Source organism: Ailuropoda melanoleuca, chromosome 7, assembly GCF_002007445.2.
Source record: "Ailuropoda melanoleuca isolate Jingjing chromosome 7, ASM200744v2, whole genome shotgun sequence".
Taxonomy (NCBI): domain Eukaryota; kingdom Metazoa; phylum Chordata; class Mammalia; order Carnivora; family Ursidae; genus Ailuropoda; species Ailuropoda melanoleuca.
This window is the reverse complement of record NC_048224.1, coordinates 22,965,999-22,986,970: the sequence shown is the minus strand read 5'-3', so window position 1 is coordinate 22,986,970 and position 20,972 is coordinate 22,965,999. Positions and strand designations below refer to the sequence as shown.

General features: G+C 44.4%; 1 protein-coding gene across 2 annotated transcripts in view; it reads right to left on the bottom strand.

Annotated features, from left to right (window-relative positions):
• The window catches only part of ACO1 (aconitase 1), a 57,045-nt gene that overhangs the window by 9,157 nt on the left and 26,916 nt on the right, over nucleotides 1–20,972 (bottom strand). For both annotated transcript variants that reach the window (XM_034664004.1, XM_034664005.1), the window contains 13 exons: nucleotides 15,022–15,091; nucleotides 14,711–14,894; nucleotides 14,085–14,224; nucleotides 12,160–12,331; nucleotides 11,478–11,578; nucleotides 10,431–10,547; nucleotides 8,936–9,095; nucleotides 7,528–7,663; nucleotides 7,227–7,311; nucleotides 6,291–6,447; nucleotides 4,781–4,905; nucleotides 2,656–2,760; nucleotides 1,562–1,704 (listed from right to left, as the gene is read on the bottom strand). In XM_034664004.1, the coding sequence (XP_034519895.1) occupies nucleotides 1,562–1,704; nucleotides 2,656–2,760; nucleotides 4,781–4,905; nucleotides 6,291–6,447; nucleotides 7,227–7,311; nucleotides 7,528–7,663; nucleotides 8,936–9,095; nucleotides 10,431–10,547; nucleotides 11,478–11,578; nucleotides 12,160–12,331; nucleotides 14,085–14,224; nucleotides 14,711–14,894; nucleotides 15,022–15,091 (1,695 nt within the window). The remainder of the gene's footprint in view (nucleotides 1–1,561; nucleotides 1,705–2,655; nucleotides 2,761–4,780; nucleotides 4,906–6,290; nucleotides 6,448–7,226; nucleotides 7,312–7,527; nucleotides 7,664–8,935; nucleotides 9,096–10,430; nucleotides 10,548–11,477; nucleotides 11,579–12,159; nucleotides 12,332–14,084; nucleotides 14,225–14,710; nucleotides 14,895–15,021; nucleotides 15,092–20,972) is intronic.

Below are 20,972 nucleotides of genomic sequence, written 5' to 3'. Positions count from 1 at the left end.
TACTTCTTTTCATTCAATTCCCTAAAAAGTCCATGTCTCAAAAGTGTCAACAATCACCAACCAAAAAAAGTATTGGTCACTGCTTGTTTCCTTAGTTTCTTTCTCCAGCCTCAACCTCTATGTTTCTCTGTTTGTTTGTGAATCCTTTTCTCCTATTCATTCATTCATTCATTCATTCAAGAACTCTTTATTGAGCACCAGCTATGTGCTAAGAACTGTTTTCGGGGCTTGAGGATGAAGATTCCTGCCTTTGCAGGGCTTACATTCTAAAAGGTGGAGACAAAGAAATAATCATAATACAAAAATGAGCATCTTACATAAGTGTTACTAGATTGTGGTTAATAACTGAGGGGAAAAAAGTAGATCAAGACGAAGGGAACAGGAGTACGGTGGGTGGGGGTGATCTCATGGAGGAAGACTTGAACTGGCAAGGGAGTTAGCTGGACAGATATTTAGGGGAAGAGCATCCAAGAGGAAAAAACAGCCAGCTCAACCAAAGGCTCTCAGGCAGAAGGGTATTTGGCCTTGCCCGGAACATTCAACAAACAAGGCAGCCGCCAGTGTAGCTACAGTGGTGTGGGGGAGGGGGAAGAACAGGGATTCGCTGACCCCTCTCAAATATCACCTGTCCTTGTTTGCTCAATGATGCACTTAGGTCTCCCATTCAAAGTACAGTCATGTCCTTTCACAATCTTACCACAGGTGTCTGTGTGCAGGAAGTCCTTGTACCTTTAATACAGCTGTCGCCCCATGTTAAAAAAAAAATCTTGAGATAGACCCGTGTGCATCCCCTGCCCTAGAGGTGGGCTAGGTTCCGAGACTCACGGCACTCCCATCTCTGGGGAACGTGCGATACTTTTGCTCTGAAGGTGACTGTCGCATAGGGCGCACCAGGAGGGGGCAGAGACTGAGTGAGGCTCAGTAGGTCCGAGGGGCGTGAAGAAAACACCACAGCCACCAGGGAAGTGAGATGGGGCCAAGGCCGTCTCCCTCTCCCAGTGACCGAAAAAAAAAAAAAAAAAGGAAAGAAGTAAAGAAAGAACAAAAAAGGTGTTGGATTTGTTCTTAGATTAGCTCTGGGCCCATCCCTGAAGACGCTGATACGGGAGGTGCGGACAGAAGCCAGGAATGTTTCTCTTCCAGAGGATTCTCGTGGAACGTCCGATCTGGCACGGACTCCGATCACTGTCGGCGTATTAGAGCACAGTAGGTAATACGGTGCAGTCCCCGTTAAAGTCGGTCTGTGACCGAAGGACCGGTCACTGGACGCATCGGCAGCAGCGCAGGGCAGGGGACACTCCCGCCGAGTACGCCGCCGGCGGAGAGCAGGGCCCGGACTCCAAGGGGGACACTTGCGCAGAAGGAAGGTCCCCTCTGCTGGGGTTCCTGTGCTGACGGAACCTCCCAAGGACGCTGGGAAGCAGCACACAGAACGGATGACTGGTTTTCAAGCCTCAAGGTCTGATGAAAAACCAGTGTCTGATTCAAAAGAGAACATGTGAAAATACTGGCCTCACTCACTCCATTTTTGCCTTGCAGTCTTTCTTCCCCTCACACTTACCCTCTGTTAGTTAAGTAGCGAGCGGCGGGGCTGTTTCTCGCGATATTTCCAGCCGGAGAGATGTGGTCAGTTGTCACGGAATCCCCCAAATTTAACAGCACGTAGGCATCCACTATAGACTTAGGGGGCTGGATATCCAAAGTCTAGCAAAGAATACAGCAAGTTAGCGCCGGCTCAGGTTTTCTCCAGCAAGTCTCCAAGGGAGTCTCCACAGTTTCCACGGTCTTCCGTGGCCCTGAACCGGATGACAGACCTACATCGTTGCACAGAAAATTCTAGGTTTTTTCATTTTATCAGGGGTGCTTAGAGAAGCTAGGTGAATTTACTCAAAACATTCACATCCCACCCTTGAAGGGAGGCAAAGTATTGGGACTATTCCCTCAAAAGACACAGAGATGCAGCCGCAAATGACCTTCTCTGTGTCCACATCCAGGGAACTCAGATGCTGAGGACAGCTAGAACCCTGACTTCTATTCCCCTCCTCTTCCCACCCAGGGGAGCATAGACTCCTGATCATCAGTCATCAGTAAGATTTCCCTTGTTGTTTTGAGTATAAGGTTTTTTGTTTTGTTTTGTTTTGTTTTTTTTAAAAGATTTTATTTATTTATTTGACAGAGATAGAGACAGCCAGCAAGAGAGGGAACACAAGCAGGAGGAGTGGGAGAGGAAGAAGCAGGCTCATAGTGGAGGAGCCTGATGTGGGGCTCGATCCCATAACACCGGGATCACGCCCTGAGCCGAAGGCAGACGCTTAACCGCTGTGCCACCCAGGCGCCCCATTGAGTATAAGGTTTAAATCTAGCAGGCCCAGGGATGTTTTGCTGGGACAGTCAGTCCTCAGACTATTCTGAGTCTATGTCCAGGTGGTACGGGACGGCCACGGCGTGTCTGCACAGCCACAGGACTGAGACGCTGCAAGCCCACTAGAGCCGAATACCCCAGCTTCTCAGAACTCTCCCCAGTATTGTCTGCTTGGGTTTGTAAAGCTTTCAATGGAATGTGCAGTTAAAGCAAGAGTAGAAGGTAATCAAGTAGACTTTATAAAGAAAGAAACATTTTGAAAAACTTATTTTGTTAAAATAAAAAAGTCATACCAGGTTTTCAAAGAATGGCGGCGACTTAATGTATGTAGATTTGGGATTCCAGCAATATAGCTTGTCCGATGGGGCTGCTAAGGCATTCCAGCTTTCATTCACGGTCTTACAAACAATAAAAAAGATAAGAGAAAGAAAAGCAAATCTAATCACATTCCACTCTAAGGAAAGTTTGACATGTAAGCAGAAACTATATATTCTAAGAGCACAATAAAAAATCATTCTTAGCACAGTACCCTCTAGGTACGCCACGTGAAAGTCAAAGACAGACGCCATGATTTCCCTGATATGTGGAATCTAAAAAACAAAACTAACAAACAAGGCACAAAGAGATCCATAAACACAGAGAACTAACTGATGGTTGCCAGAGGGGAGGGGGGGTGCGAGGCTGGGCAAAAAGGGGTCCAAGGGAGGAGGAGGTACAGGCTTCCAGTTACGGAATGAAGAAGTCATGGGGATGAAAAGGTACAGCGTAGGGAATTCAGTCAACGGTATTGTAATAGTGTAGAATGGTGACAGACGGTAGCTACACCTGGGTAATGCACAGGTGTCCGATCACGATACCGTACACCTGAAACCAATGTGACATTGTGGGTCAACTGTACTTCAGTAAAACCAAACCAAAACAGTTCTTATTCTAGTCACACACAAGGGCTCCTTTACACTAAGACGTCATGCCAGATGACTTAAAAATACATATACACTGTGACAGGCAGCCTCGAAGATGGCCCCAAGGACCTGCCCCCGACCTTCCTGGCATGCACACCCTTGAGCGATCGCTTCCTGCTGAGTGTGGGCCGAGCCTGGCGACTCGTTTTCAAGATCAGGTTATAAACAGACTGCCTTTTGTCTCTCTCACCCTTTCCCCCTTGCTCTGATGGAAGCCAGGACCATGCTGTGAGCTGTGAAGAGACCCCTGGGCAAGGCAATGGGGGAGGCCTCTAGCGAACTGAGGGGAACTGAGGCCCTCAGTCGGACAGCTGTGAGGCATTATTATCCTGCCAACAACCACTCGGGTGGCCTTGGAAGTGGGCCCTCCCCCAGCTGAGCCTTCCCATGAGCTGCGGCACCAAAGGGCACCTTGGCTGGAGCCTTGTGAGGGCAGAGGCGCCCAGGTGAGCCACACATGATTTCTGATCCGCAGAAACCATGAGATTTAATAAGCGCGATTTCTAAGTTTTGGGATAATTTGTTGCACAGCAGGAGATAACTTATCCATAGACATAATATAACTTAGGAGACAATAATCCAGATTGTACCAAAGGGGAAATCATTTACTCTCTGAAGATTTGGGGAAGTAGATGTCCAGGTCACGTGGACCCTGGATAGCAAGTGACAGCTGCTAAGCATTAAAGTCAGCTTGAACCGTCCACGGGGCCATGACCTCAGCCTTTGGAGAAATGCATTTAACCCAGCACCCAACAAACTTGCTCGTACCATGTCCCGATGTGCAACCTGTGGGAGGGCATAATGCACGAATATGATCCCCATCGGACCCTCTTCCCCAGAGAGTCTGCTCTCTTACGTCAAACCCAAGCCCCAGTCAGCGTTCCTTTGGTCAGCCTAACACAGAGAGCAGAGAAAGGAATAACATCTAAGGGTCTTGGAAAACGATACTGAGCCCCACACATTTTCTCCCTATTTGTCAAATGCACAGAAAGGTTTATTTATTTCAGTAGTTTGTGCTTTTTCCTCAGTGGCTTTTTAAATTTTTTTAAGCATCCAAATAATTCTGAGAGGTGCATCCATCCAACGAACGCTACCTCAGTGACATTCTAGGGTGACACCAGGGATCCTCAGCCACAGCTGACGTAACAGCCAGGGGTCTGAGGAGGGGGGTTATGGAGAGCTGGCTAGGAATCACACCCAGCCTGAGGCCTCTCTGCTTCGGGCTGCGGCCAAATCTGGGGCCTTGTCCAAATCTGGGAACGTCTGGGAGTGTGGGGTGTGTGAAAATGTAAGTAAGTCACAGGAGAAAAGGACTGAGAACCACTTCTTTTGTTATCTGAAGAAAGAAATGTGACTTTCTTTAGTGTCCACTGTCATCGGCCTCGGGGTCTGCAGAGATGCCACAAAGGGGTGGCTGTCCCCTGGACCCGTGAGGGCAGAGCGGGTGGGGACTTACCTCGATCTTCTGGTAGACCTCCCTAAACATGCCAGGGATCACGTACTGCCGCTCCACTGCCTGGATCTCATCTCTGGTTGGCCAGATGTCTTTCAGAAATACCTCTTGTCCCTTTGCATTGACCCCTGCGGAAAACAAGTTAATTAAGGAGAACAACTGCATTTAATACCCCATTTTCATGAATCCATCCAATCAAATCCCGTTCTCCATGGTAGACACGTTCTGTGAAGTCCATGCAAACTCTGTGTCGTGAAGCGTGAATCCCTGGGGCCGGGGGATGTGTTAGGCTCCTGACAGGCTTTCCTCACAACGTTTTTGGCGCCCGATCAACACGTAACCTCGCTTTATGTGTGCTTTGCTTCAAGACAGCTTACCTAGTACATCTTGCTCATGCCTTAATGCCGAAGTCCCAGCCAGCAGCACTACAACTCATGCCTTGAACAAAGTCTGCCTCCCACAGGGCACCCCCAGCCTCCTCGGCTTCCGTACTCTAGACGGCACTTTGGCACTAGGCTTGGGGGCTGTTTTAAAAAGTGAAATCACCATGGAGCGCCTGGGTGCCTCAGTAGTTAGGCATCTGCCTTCGGCTCGGGGCGTGATCCCAGAGTCCTGGGATCGAGCCCCACATCGGGCTCCTCCGTTGGGAGCCTGCTTCTTCCTCTCCCACTCCCCCTGCTTGTGTTCCCTCTCTCGCTGGCTGTCTCCCTCTCTGTCAAATAAATAAATAAATAAATAAAATCTTAAAAAAAAAAAGTGAAATCACCAAAACCACAAAAATGTGGAAAAACATGGCACTACACAGAGCATGGACAGGACACGTGTTTACAGTATGAGAGATGAGAGGAGAAGGCAGAGCCCTGCCTCGTTTGGCTGCAGCTGAGAACGCGCACATGGAGTGAAGTCTTCACCCCTCTGTACGTGTCCGGAAATGGCCATGGAGGCAAGACAAGTCTTGATTTGGGGGCTAAAGAACATTTTAGTGAAGAGGCAAATTTGCAAATATCCAGTCCACACACAATGAGCATCAGCTATAGCTCTAGTGTAATTTCAACTGAAGGGGTGCTATTCTCATATTATTTAATCTACCGAGAACAGATGGAGGAGGACACAGCGACCTCCAGAGGAAAGGAAACAAAGCGTCATTTCTCCAGATCTGGGGAAGGTGAACTACCTGGGACGTGTTCCTACATTGGATACGTTAAAACAGTGCCCCGCATTAGATCAAAGCAGGAGCTAGAAACAGAACTGGGGAAGAAGCCAGAATAGCATGCTCTCTCTGACTTTTCGGATTTATTTCTTTTTGTCATCCCTCGTCCTTCAGTCGATTCTTGTCTGTTCCAGTTCTGTCTTCGCCATGTATGGGGGAAAAAAGAAAAGACTCTCCTCATCTTTGTTAGTTCTATGCCTCGTTATTTATTAACCAAAGTGGTTACTTTCCCTACAGTACTATTTTCAAGTTCACCAGAAAACAAACAAACAAACAAGGACAGCCACACAACGGACATCTTACCCAGTGGCTCCTTCTCAAAGTTGATCCTGACGGTCCCAGCAATCGCATAGGCTATCACCAAGGGTGGAGAGGCTAAATAGTTGGCCCGGGTATTGGGGTGGACTCGACCTTCAAAATTCCTGTTCCCAGAGAGTACTCCAACAGCGACCAGGTCTCCCTGTGTCCGGCAAGAGAAAGATCAGGTCACATGGAGAAGGGGCTGCCCAGGCTTTTGTCTTAGACCACCTGCTGAACTCTCCCATCATGGGGGGAGTTCTTTAACCTCCCTTTCACCTGGTCCTCTGCCTGTGGGGAGAAGAGCACACATGGGTATCCTTGGGGAGACACTCTGGGTCAAAGGACACCGAGAGACATGGTTTCTGCTCCCGAGGAAATCACAGGTGCGTCACAGGGCAGCCTCCTGGTGATTTCGCCACCCAGGGCCTGAGAGCAGGAGGGAAAGTCCAACAGTTGAAAGCTAAAGGAAACCACACTGACCCCTATTGTTCCGTGATTCATGCAAACCAAATCGTGCTTCTCAACGCTACAGAATTTATGGGACAAAAATCAAGCCCATGCAATGTAGTTTTGATTGCACTGTTTGCGTGGAGACACGTGTGACTCTGTGCCAGTTTTCAGATGACGAGGGACACACAGCTCCGGAGCCATCTGTAGTCCAAGAGCCCATGCGTGCCAGGCACTGTGCCAGGTCCTTCACACCCAGTCATCTCTGTGCTCACAACTCTGCGAAACAGGTGCTATCATCACCCCCAATTTATAGCTGGGAAAACTGAGGCACGAGGTCGAGAGCTAGTCAGGTTAGCTTGACACCGAAGACCATACGTCTAAACACATCCCCTGCTGTGCTGGGTCTTCCTGAGATGGCCAGCGTTCTGGTCGCACATCATATGGAAAGAGCCAACAGCTCCGAAGCCCCACAGACTCCTTGACCATTACCTGCGTGATGGCTTCGACCACAGGTTCGGGTAAGGGCCCACTGTTGCCGATGCAGGTCATGCAACCATAGCCCACCACGTCAAACCTAAGCGCCGGAAGAGAAGCAGGACGGAGAGTGAGTCTCAGCAAGCCGCTGTGCTGGGGACAGTTCTAGAGACTTCTGATTTAAATCTACTCACCAGCTGACAAGACTCATTAGATACCATCAGATAAGCTGATGTGTGTTACAAGGTAACACCGTGAGATACACGTGGAATAAAAAACAACAGAAGCGATGGTGTGAAAGAAAATTCCTCCTCACCCAAGCTGGGACAGATACGGCATGACGCCGCTCTCTCGCAGGTAGTAGGTGACCACACCGCTTCCAGGGGACAGGCTAGTTTTGATGTAAGGCTTCACGTTCAGGCCGGCATTCACAGCTTTCTTTGCTAACAGTCCTGTGAAATGGTAAACACCGACACAGTGTGGGGTGGCCACCCACTCTAGGTGCCAGGGCAGGTTCAGGAAAGAGACCCACCCCTTGGTCTACGTCACCTGCCACCCCTGACAAAGCCCCGTCCATGGCGCTGTCTGCGATCTCTGCTGCCTAGCCCTAATCAACAGCTCGCTGGCCCAAAGTCATTTACACGAATGCGGTAAACTCAAAATGGAAACGAAAAGATAGGCTTTTTTTTTTTTTTAAGAGATAAACCTAAAAACATTTAGGAATATATTACAGAATAAGTTTTTAACTTTTGGAGGGTGAAGCAATCTTTCTAATTACATTTTATTTGGATGGAAAAAAATTGGTAGGGCCCTTTCTTAAAGGATATGAACTGTGTAATGGTTGGTGAGGAGTGCAGTCAGTCTAGAGGAAAAATCTAGTCCCCAGGTGTTTCTTTTGAAGTAGAAAATCAAGCGCTCTAGGCCACTGGGATTTTGGCAAATACAGAGACTGTTACAGAGACACCGGGTGCTCTCTTAGGACAGGTCACAGAATTTGGAAAGAAATGAGTGGGGGTAAAAAGGCACAAGAGGCTATAGACAAGCTGATGACTTGTCTTAGAGACTTGTTTGCTCCAGACACGAAAAGCTTATTAGGGATCGACAGATGAATTCTTGGACGAAGAAGGTTTTCCTTATGTACTTGTGCACTTTATAAAAAGGAACTCCTCGATGGATGATCTTTGGTCTATGGGGTCTATGGATGATCAAAAAATCTGGACATGAAAGAGACTTCTAATAGAACTCTGTACATAAATATTAACTATTGACCAGAACTGCGCAACAGCCAAATTAAGTTTTATCAACTAGTGCCCTGTGTCCTAATTCAGATGCACTTACAATACTTCTAAGACAGACTGAAGTCCACTGTACAAAAACTATCAGGGGTTTTACAGAGACTAATCTGTGAACTGAAAACAGTTTTTTTTCTTCTAGAGTCTGACACAAGATTCTAAGCTTTACCAGAAATTCATTTTTTTCTTTCCTCTAGTTATTTTCTGCGTTAATTCTAAAGACTAGTATGCATTATCTGTATTCTACTTTAAATAATTTTGCTTTGGACACCCGTTATTGTGTAAACACTTCTGGGCCAACAAATCTCTGCATCTGGAAAAGACAAGGTTCGGGGAACTATACGCAGATTCAGGTAAGCCCCAGGATCATGTCTTAAAAGATTTCCGCCCACGTGTCCACATCAGCACGGGGAGGGATTCAGATGCACTCACCGGCTCCTAACATCACGGATGGGTTACTGGTGTTTGTGCAGCTAGTAATGGCAGCGATGACCACAGAACCATGAGTAAGGGTGAATTCGCTATTATTATAGATAAATGTCTTATGGTCATTATGATGGTCCAGAGCAACCTGGAATCCTTTAAACCCTTGCTGTGGGAAGAAAAAAAAATGCAAGAAAAAAAAAACCACAGTGAAATGTTCTCACTTTAGAAGAAAAAAGAAATACCTTGGTAACTATAATTTTAAAAGCCAATTTTTAACAAAACATAAATATCTCAGCCAGTGAACTCTGAAATGCTATACAGAAAAATCAAAGTCCTCTTTATTGTTTTTAGATTTTTTTTTTTTTGAGAAACAGAGAGTGCGCACAAGCTGGGGGGAGGGGTTGAGGGAGAGGGAGAAGCAGGCTACCACTGAGCAGGGAGCTGACATGGGACTCGATCCCAGGACCCTGGGATCATGACCTGAGCCGAAGGCAGATGCTTAACTGACTAAGCCACCCAGGTATCCCCATTATCTTTAAATCTTAATAAAAGGCAGTCATAATTTCTGACTCTTACTCTGCTTTGAAGTCCTATTAACAATTACTTGTTTCTCATTGCAAAAATGAAAATGCTACAATTACAAATTTAGTTCCAAGTTAGTCTAATTAAACCTGATGACATTATTGTAGAGTTTCATGGATATGAACCAAGGCCACTGATTCTAACATGATGGAATTTAGAAAAAGGTGTCCTTTTGGCCAGATTCGACTAATCATGGTCAGTAAGGCTAATCAAATACAGCTGAACATTTATTTGGTATCATGCTCGTGGCCCAAGAATAAAACTTATCACATATCTTAATCATCATTTGGGGAGATGTTCATCGAAAATCTACTGCGTACGAGATGTTATGCTAGGTACTTTGTGGAGTACAAAGGTGATTCTGACACAAATCCTCTACTCAAATATACAGTCCAATAAAGGAAGTCAGCCCTGCAAATAATATAAAGGACCAGCATGTAAGTTTAAGAACATGGATCCCATCCAAGGGTTTCAGATCAAATGCCATGAAGGTTCAAACGAGGGACCAATGACTTTCTGCTATGAGATGTGAGGCCATGCTGTGGAGACTGATGGACCCCGACATGCAGGGAGGGGGCGGAACCATGCAGGTGGGTGGAGGCAGGGCATGAGTGAAAGTACAACAGCCAGAAAAGCTGGGGCAAGTCGAATGCACAGTGTGATGAGAGTCATACGAAAAGCAGATGTGCTTTTAAAAAGGTGGGCTGAGTTGTGTTCACAGACGGTAAAGGGCTCTAAGGAAGCTGCGTGGCTCTTGGCTAATGGGAGAGGCACCAAGGACTTCATGATGGAGAGGAAATGCCCTCAGCGTCAGGCTTCGGGAAGCTTCATCATTGGTGGGTGGAAAGCAGCGAGGGCTCTAAGACATGGGGTGTGGCCTGGGTCGGGGGACTTCCACCTGCTTCTCCCCGGCCCCTACCTTGGCTCCGAGGCAGCTCTCAAAGTCCTTTTTCATGTCAGTCACGGCAACTTTGTCCTGAGGCCTTTTTGGTCCACTGCAGCAAGGCACGACCGTTCTCAAATTTAATTCCACAACCTGTCCACCCAAAAGAGAAGGAACTCAAGAACTGACATCGTACCCTCAGAGAGAAAACGCAAGCTGGGCCAGAGAACCAAAAACACCACAACCACAACAACAAACTAAACCATCACATTCATAAACAAGGACTCAATGTTCTTCATACTTTAGGAATGAATTTCCAAAGATCAGGATGGGCACGTAAGTGGTGTGGAACAGGTAGGGAACCTTGTCACCTCTCGGAGAGACCAGGGAATGTGCTGAGCTGCTGGCCATCGTTTTCTAGGCATTCATCTTTGCAAAGCAGCTAATGCATCCTTTCTAATGCCTAGCGTAGTCTGAGATGGGTTTTCTACGAAAATGATACATAAACCATTGTACTTTTTTCTAAAATGTACAACTGGTGGGATGCCACCATTCAGTCATCAATGCCAGGCAATGGGCCTGGGTCTAGTTGAGTATTTCCTTCCCTCAGTATACCATGAAACAAAACCGGGCTCCCACATCTAGGTGACCCTCTGGGCTTGCCTGTCAAGAAAAATATGGACTCAGTTTGCCCCCCAGAAAATGAATGAAGGTAAGTCACTGGATAAACCAGAACTAATTGCTCTGCTTAACCCCCATTTCTTTTCCATCTACAGTGATGAGCTGAGCCTTTAAACAGCCCCGCTCCCGCTGGTGAAGCCCTTCTTCAAAGGTCTTCCACATGAGGGGAGTCAATCAGTAGGTCGGAAAGCGGGCACACACTCAACCTAATGGCCAGGAGAAAAGGAAGAAATCATTTTATGTTTATAATTCCTTATCTTCTTAATTGTTTCAGTCTTTTACAGCCTTGTTCTTCTGTGATGACTTGGCAGTGACTAATTTCCTACAAGTACGCCCCCTCAGACAAAAACATACACAACTAAAATCACAGCCTCAAGGGAAAGGAAATGCACTCTCTCATACCTGGGCAAAGTCTGGGTCTTGAGAGGAGTCACTGAAATCCCGAAACATTCCTACAGCTTGAAGATACTTTTTCATCTGCTTTACTTTTTCTTCATCACGACCTAAATGGGTATTTTAAGAAATAACAAGTAATAGAGGTTAATTACTGCCTCCACCAGCAATTACACAAGTAAGGTGAATTTCACTTATACACACTAAAAGCTTTGCTGGTATTTCGACTTTCTGTCTAATACTCTGACTCTCTGGCTGATGCTGCTGTTTACTAGGGGTCTTTAACTGATCTGGACTATTTTCTGAAGCAGATTCTGGTCCTACCTGTAAATACTCCCCCTCTCTTTGGTCATCGTCCTTCATTCAGAGGACCTCAGGCTTAGGTCATTATGAGAGCACACCTTCGTTAGTAAGATGACTTGCTTCCCGTCAAATAACTAGTAGAAGAAGACCAGTACAGACACCGAGGCTTCCAGAATACCTGAGTTCTTTCTATTGGCCGCACCATGTCTATGTCATAGCTTTTGAAATCCCAACAACCATTTTGATTCCATAGAGAAAAGAAAAATAAATAAATAAATAAATGTGACCCTGTGCACTCCGAGGGACAGAGGCAGAAGGCAGCGCTCTGATCCTCCGAGTTCCATGACGCCTGACCCAGGGCCTTCTGCTCTCACAGGTCTGCACTTACCTGTCTGCACCAGGTACTTGACGCTAACGTCATCAACCGGGAAAAAGGCAGCAGTGGCTCCATACTCTGGACACATGTTCGCGATCGTAGCTCGGTCAGCAATGGACAACTGGGCTACTCCTGGCCCAAAGAACTCCACAAATTTGCCCACTACCCCCACCTGGCGCAGGTGCTGAGCAGCAGAACAAGAGAAAAGCTTCAGACTTAACAGCCCATCTTTCAAATGCAGAACTAGCACTTTGTAATTCTTATAAACTAGCCTGGTGAGTAAACATAAAAGATAAACTGGCCCAACATATTTTTGATTACTTTAAAAAATAAAATTTAAAAAGTAATGCTAACTAAATATGCGGAATTTAGGATTGGATTCTGGAACAGAAAAGGGTCATTACTGAAAAAACTGGAGAAGTTTCTAGTTTAGTTAATAGTGTTGTACCAAGGTTCTTCATTTTGATTAATGTACCATGGTTATGTGAAATGTTAACCTTTGGGGAAGTTGGGAGAAAGGTAACAGGAACTCCCTGTTTTATCTGTATTTACATCAACTCTCCTGTAAATCTAAAATTATGTCAAACAATTATGACCAAAACAAAAAACAAAACAAAACAAAAAAACGAATGCCCAAAACACAACTAACATTGATAAAAGTTTTCCACAATGAGAAGGACTTTTTCTCTAATGAGATCACTGGAAGCACCTAGAAGTGCTAAAAATTAAATAAATTCTTTCACTCTAGTCTTGTGTTAGTTGAGTAATTAAGAGGCTTATTTTCAAGGGTATAATGAACACATTTCCTGAACAAGTTAATTTTAACCAAAAGATCTAGCCAGTCTGACTCCCATCTCTTTTCCAGACATGCCATCAGCCAGGGCTGGGGCCTCCATGGCTCACTTGGCCCTGCATGAAGCCAGTTTCACCAACTGTGTGGACAACGACACAGACAGGCTCTTTAGATTAGGTGGGCTTCTGCTAAATTCTGTGGGCAAGTTCTACGTTATTCTACATTTGAAGAACAATGCACAGATATCTGTGATAAACTACAGTATTCAAATAAATGCAATTCCAAATTCCATAAAGATTATATCACAAGGAAACATTTTTTGGCCTTTAACAGGATAGTAGCTATCCCTAACACTCCAAGCCTCCTAACTATACAACCAGAAAAAAATACGTTTGTGATAATAAAAAAGTATCACTTTCCTAATAATCTTGCAAAATGAAACTCTTGTCCTTTTGCAAAGCAAGCAAACCACACACACACACACACACACACACACACACACACACACACATTTCTTGAAAAAGCTAAAGAAAAAGAAAAAAAAGTACTATTTCCAGCTTGGAGAAACATCTGTTAAAATAATGTAACTTCGAATACAGAGAAGGGAATTAAAAAAGTCAGACATTAAATTCACAGAAGCAGTTTGTTATTTACATAAAGAAGAACCGTGTGGAAAAATATAGTCAAAGTATAAACACGCGCTTGGGAATGAGTCTTACAACCTTGGGATAGCGGTTCTTTCTAGGAATGCGGAGGATGGCCTTAGCCATAAATATTTCATTTTATTTCTTAAAAAAATATACCCACAGGGAGAGCTCGGAAGCAAATGTGGCAAAATGTTACCATCTGTTAAGTCTAGGTGGTGGGGCCTATGAATGCCATTTTAACTTCTGTGTATTTGAACTCTTTCACACTTTCAAAATATTTTTTTGAAGAAAAGGATCCGTGCAGCCACGGAAGACTAAAATGAACATAAATGTCTAAAACGTAACCACAGAACTCTCCCCTTATCTCACTTCTTTTTAAAAATCATCAACACACTGTTTCCTAGGGCACATGGAAACCAAGAGGGACTCCGCCATGCCTTTGCTCCCGTCTGTCCCCAAGACTGTCCAAGAGCACGGAAGAGGCAGCATATCGTTACCTTGGTAATGGTGAGCACGATGTCAGTGGATGTCACCAGAGCGTGGGGGTTTCCCATCAGCTTGTAGCCAATGACCTGCGGAAGCACCATGCTGATGGGCTGGCCCAGCATGACGGCTTCTGCTTCGATTCCACCCACTCCTGCAAGGAAGGTGGGACGGAAGGAGCTTTCAGTGTGCTTCACTCCAGCCCTCAAGCATAATCCAGCCCCGTTACGGTGCTTTACTAGTGCAGATCTGGGTTCTATATAGAACAGCTATCTTTTCTCTATTTCCCTCTAAAGAATTTTTAACAAGTATTTCTCAGACAGAACACCTGTATCAAAATCCCCTTGATTCTATACCAAGTGCAGAATGGGGTTCGGGAGTCTTCATTTTCAACAAACAGCTCAGGTGATTTGCATTTATTCTAAATGACCCTCACCTTTACTCCAGTTCATTCTTCCAAACATTATTATTGAGTGCTTACTAGGCATGAGATACTTTTCTAGGCACTGGAAGTCCAGCAGTAAACGAAAGACAAAAGATCGTGCAAAGTCATGCTCTTGGGCTGTTACGGTATTGGAGTAAATCAAGCTACACACTATAGAACAGCGTATATGGAATAGGAACCTGGAACGATACTCACCCCAGCCGAGGACACCCAAACCATCGATCATGGTAGTGTGCGAATCCGTGCCCACAAGGCTGTCTGGGTAATAATAGCCATCGTGATCAAATACCACTCTCGCCAAATACTCCAGATTCACCTGGTGGATGATTCCTGAGCCAGGGGGGATAATCCGCATGTTGCGAAAAGCCTGAGAACCCCACTAGGATCGAGAACGGAAAGAACATGATGAATACCCGGGGGGGATCTACGCAGCCCATCTCCTTGGCACCTCTCCTTGTACCCACGTATATAGAGAAACAACCAATGGAACCAAACTCCGCCCATACCTTTAAAAATTCAAATCGTTCTCTATTTCTTTCAAATTCCAGGTCTTGATTCTTCTGTAAACTGTCTGTCCTGTCAGAGAAAAAAGCTAAATGTATAAATTTTAAGGCTTAAAATGTTATCAGTCAAACTCATCGGTGATAAACAAACAAACACACTGGCAATTTTTTCCACAGGCTTGCTGGGCGGTACTGATGCATTCATTCACACGGGAAATAGGTGGGAATCGGCAAAAGTAAAAAGAATAATTATTATTTGGTTCAATTGATCCCTACAATACCTTAAAACGTGGTGAGTAGCGAATATTAAGTCAATTTAAGTTGAAACTAATCTACACACAAAGCCTGGCTTTTAGGAACAGACTCTAGACATTTATGATGACAACAGCTTAGATACTGAAAGAACCCTTGTTTCTTTTTTTTTTTCCCCCTTTAAAGTTATTTATTTATTTATTTGACACAGAGAGGGAGTGTAAGCAGGGGAGCGGCAGGCAGGGGGAGAGGGAGCAGCAGGCTCCCTGCTGAGCAGAGAGCCCAATGCAGAGCTCCATCCCAGGACCCTGGGATCAGGAACTGAGCCGAAGGCAGACGCTTAACTGACTGAACCACCCATGCGCCCCGAAAGGACCCTTGTTTCTGTATTCCTTCCATGAGTAACTTCGTTACAACACCTCTCTGAGCTGAGCCAGGCCCGGGCTGGCATGTTCCTCTGTTTCTGGAGACAGGGATCCAGCAATGCCAGCAGGCACAGGCATTTAGAGAATCGCAATCTCCTAGCTCTCGGACAGAGGTTTCCGAGGAGGATGGTGCTACCCAAGAACATCTCTAAGGCACAGATTACATGCTGAGGTTTACTCAAAGTCATTCAGTCCATCAGGAATGACACAGGCAGAGCAGGGCATCAAGAAGCTTCTCTAGGATTTTTATAATCAAATTACGTACATTGTTTTGAGTCAAGGTAGAATAAACCCTATTTAGACTTTGCAGGTCTGGCACACGGAAGGCACTTATAAACTGTATACTGAACACAGGAAAGGATAGTAGAATTAATAGCTAAGACCCAAGTCACGCTTCATTAAATGGTAGTTAACCTTACCGACTTTAGAAGGAATGAGCCACTATTCTAAATATTTAAAATGTATTTTCTCATCTAGTCTCCATAACAACCCTGTAAGTTAGATGCCACAATCAGCCAATTTTTCAAAAGAGGAAACTGAGACACAGAGAGGTTAAGAGACTTGCTCAAGACCACACAGCTAGTAGATGTTGGAACTGGAACCCTGGCAGCTGGAGCCACAGTGCAGGATCATGTCAGAGGCTTTACGTGTTTTAGACGCACGAACTCATCAGGCATCACGACCATCCTTCACGGAGGTACCACTCTTACCCCGTGAGCAGAAGAGGAGCCGAGGCAGAGAGGTGAGCTAACCTGTCCAAGGCCAGGCATTTGTTGACGATCAAGCCGCCATCTGAGCCCAGGTCTGACGGCCCTGGTACCTGTCCCCTGACCGCCGTTCTCTACTTTTCATCCATGCTGTTCCTTCACTTACTAACGACCCGCAGAGCCTACCCTGTGCCACCGGCTGGGAGTACAAGGGCACAAGAGCAGCGCGCGCCCTGCCCACTTGGTGCTCAGAGCCTGGCGAGCGGTGCAGAGAAGCAAGCAGGCAATTCTAAGAGTGTGACTATCAGTGCCACGGTGCAGGGTGTACAAGGTGCCAGGGGAATACTCAGAAAAGGTCACAGATTCAGACTGGGGGTGGGGCTGCCTTCCAGAGCAAAGTGACATGGATGCTGTCTGAAAGACATGTGAGTCAGCCAGATAAAGACAGGTAGGTGCTCCTTGGGCAAAAAAGGACTGGAAGCACTTAGCATTTACTCGACAAAGACCACACTCAGTTACCACACTGACTGCTTTCTCTAGGTGTGAACAGTCTCCAAGGTAAGTGTCAGGTGCTTTAATGGAATCAGTTCCTGAGGGTGCCTTAGAGCAGGTGGCCGCAGATTCTAGCTCCACAGGCCAAATTCGGCCCAATACCTACACGTGTTTGGCCATGAAGCATGCAATAATTTTTACATTTTTATTTTTTTTTATTTTTTATTTTTAAAGATTTTATTTATTTATTCGACAGAGAGATAGAGACAGCCAGCGAGAGAGAGAACACAAGCAGGGGGAGTGGGAGAGGAAGAAGCAGGCTCATAGCAGAAGAGCCTGATGTGGGACTCGATCCCATAACGACGGGATCACGCCCTGAGCTGAAGGCAGACGCTTAACCGCTGTGCCACTCAGGCGCCCCAATTTTTACATTTTTAAAGGTTGTAAAAAAAAAAAAAAAAAAGGATACGTGAGCAGAGACAGTATGTAGCCAGCAAAATCTAAACTATTTACTATTGGTCCTAAAAAAAATGTGCTGATGTAGAGTATGAATGTCTGTGAGTGTACATATGTGCTAGAGAAAAGCAAAAGGCAGAAAGAGAGAAAGGAGAGATGCCAACATAGGGGAACGAGGCAGGGCAAGAATGCTGCCACTGGAACAGCAGAGCCTCTGGACCCTCTGGACCAGGTGCAGCTCCTCCTCACAGTACGCATCTCCTTCTCACTAGTACACTGAGGGCTCCATCCCTCCAACTCCCACCTGTCTCACCAGGTCCTCATCCACATTTCCAAAATATGCTGGGCATGTGCATCAGGAATACCTCGGACACCACACAGTCAATGGGTCAAAGCCTAATGCATGCGCTTCCTCCCCGAATCTCATCCTTACCCCCATCCCCGTCTGTCCATATCATCTAATGACCTCCCCTCCCGCCACTTAGTTTCTACAGCTATCAAAGCATTTATTCCAGAAATAGCCTAACTGGCTCCTCTGTCAGTCTACTCAGCCTACCTTTGTACCGTCGCCAGAATCCATTCTCTAAAACACAGATCACCAGGATCCACCTGGAACCTGCCAATGGCTTCCCATTTTCTAAATAAAATACGAATCCCTTGCCTTAAAAAACAAAGTCCTCCTGTGTGACCTCAAACTTCCTTTATAAGTCCTCTCCTATCTCCTGGTCCAAACTTTCTTTAGCTGCAGGCACCTCGAAGCCCTCAGACTCTCCCAAACCTCACGTCCCTCATGCTCCATTCTCTGGGTAGAGTGCCTTTTCCAGTGCTTCCATCCTTGTAAACCCCCTTCAGAACCTGGAGCAAGTGATACTCCTGGCAGAACCCTCTGGACTCCCCAGGTCAGGATGATTTGCTTCCTTCTCCATGGTTACTACATTTACCAACTGCACTGAAGTCCTGTGTTCTTTAATTTCTCTCTTCTAACCTTGGGACATTGCTCTTAATCATAAAGGGCCCTGCCTCTGGCTCCCCTAGTTCTTCTACTCGGAACACCTGTGGATGACCAGTCGGGGTCCCTTACCCTCTTGCCTCCAGCACTGGGAGGACATCAGAGCTTCTCACAGCAGAGAAGCAGGGTTGGAAGGGTGACATTCAGCCCAGAGAATGCTGGCATGTCAGTCTGATGTAAACAACATATTCACAGGACAAGCAGAAGCCAGAAATGCTTAGGCTGTTTTAAGATGGGTTAATTCCAGGTAAAAACCCATTTTCTCATTAAAACAAAACATCTTTTTTGGCTAAAATTAACAGTTCTAGTTCCTGGAATGAATAAACAGACCTAGAATTCAGATTTTTCCACCACTCAGAACTTGCCTTAATTCACTGATCGATTGAGCTTTTAATAAGGTCTCTGAACGTGAAAGGCCTCACGGACTAAAGAGGAAATTTCTCCTTAGTTACATAATTTGAATTCAGATTTGGATGTATATCAAAGTTTCTGAGTATTACATTTAGTGGTACTCCAGAAATTCACAAACAGTATTTACAGAGGAGATAGTTTCCATACCCATGAAATCTGGTCAGAAATTGTTACGATATTCTTGTTGGGATTTTTTAAAAAAAGGTTTTCTGAGATAACTTTGAAAAACTTTACAATAATGAGTTAGTTAGACCTTCTATTCCTAAAAATGGTGAGGCCAATTACTATTATTCAAACCAGGCAAAGAACTCAGAAACACTTAAATGAGAATATTTATCATCTGAGCACCCCTTCCACAGTTTTTCTAGCTCATTTCTGGAAATAGCTGGAAATCAGCCCATAGCACACAGTTCCACAAAAGTTGAGACATATCACATTTAATTCCCTACAAAAATGAAAAAAGAGACTGGGAGGTCAAATTGCAAAACCAAACTCGAGCAAAAAAAAAACAAAACAGCACCAATGAAAACACTTCTAACAGAAATGTTGTCTTTAATTAAAAAAAAAAAAAGTGTTTGCTAGATTTGGATACAGTTTGGATCAAAGTCCTCCTCCCCTCCCCTCCCCTTCCCCCAGACTTTGCAGTTTTCATAATAATGTTTTCAGTACTGCAGTTTAAATGAAAAGGGTCCATAAAAAATTAAAACCAGAGTTGATGAATTTCAAGGTTTAAAGAGGAAAAATAAATCACAGTGAACTTCGTGATGACCCAAATTCATACTTAGTACTTAATATTATTAAGTATTAATAATATTTATTACTATTAAGTAATATTTAATATTACTTAATGCTTATTACTTAAATTATTAACTAATAATATTAAGTAATAATAAGTAATATTAATAACAAAGTAATATTATTAGGTAAGTATTACATACTTAATAGGAGCTCTTTGAATTTTGAATCAAAAGACTTCAGACATTAAAACAATTACAATTCTGTCCTCACCAGTACTTTCACCTTCCAGGCAGTGAAATAAAGCTAAGTCATTAACACTAGTGAGAATCTCCAAGAAACACAAAGTTGCCCATGATTTTGTGAGGCTCCTTTTAGAACTTCTGAAGTGGGGTGTTAGGAAATATCCTTATTCTCAAATAGAATAACATTTTGTGTATGTATTTTTAATTTTTCCCTTTGACACCAAACCATTAAATTGAGTTCATGTGATTTAAGGGGAAAAAAAAAAAAAAGACAAGTTGTCTAAGGATGAGGTTACAGTCCAAAGGAAAGGGAACAGCTGCTGAGGACCATTTGTTCCAAGAACCGTCAATTCAGGGGACAAAGCAGATTTCTTTTTATCCTGAATTTATCTGGTTTGGATATTGGCAACATTAATCCGAGAACGGCCAGTTACCACAGTTTTCGAGGCTGTATGGAACCCACTTAAATCCCCCAAGGAAGCAAGGTTTTTTTTTTTTCCTCTTTGAATGGTTTGTTTCATATTCTTAAATGACTTATTATAAAAACCATAGCTTCTTATTGTTAAAATAAAGAACAGTTACAATCCTAAATCGTTTAGCAGTTTGTCACCTCTTTTTCCAATTTTTAATATTTTTATAACTATTCATCTAGCTGAGATCACACTATACACGCAATTTGTATCTGGCTCATTGAGCTATGGCAGGAGCACGTTCCAAGTGTTAATAAACACTTTATAATTATAACGGTAAATGTTACCTAATAATCACTTTAAGGACATACCATAATTTAAAAAATCATTCTCCTTTGATGGACAGTAAGAGTGCTTCTAGGTTTCCATTATTATAAATAATACTTTAATGAATACTATTTAGTCCTGAAGCTACTCCTGAATTTCAGATTATCTATGAAGGGGTAATGCTCAGGACAAAGGATATGGCAATTTCTAATAATCTTCATACATACTGCTTTCATCATTCCTAATTTAGAGTATAATCAGCAGTGCACAAAAGTGTCTCCCTCATGACACCTTTATAATTGATAGTGTTTATTTTCTAATCCTAACTATATTGATAAGAGAAAATGGTATCTCAAGGATTTAATCTACTTTTTTATTACTTCCGAAGTTGAAAAGGATTTATATAGTGTTTACTGTTGCTTTTCCTTTTATTGTGAAAAGTCCACTTTCCTTTGCCCATCTATCTGCTGGGTTTTACTATTTTT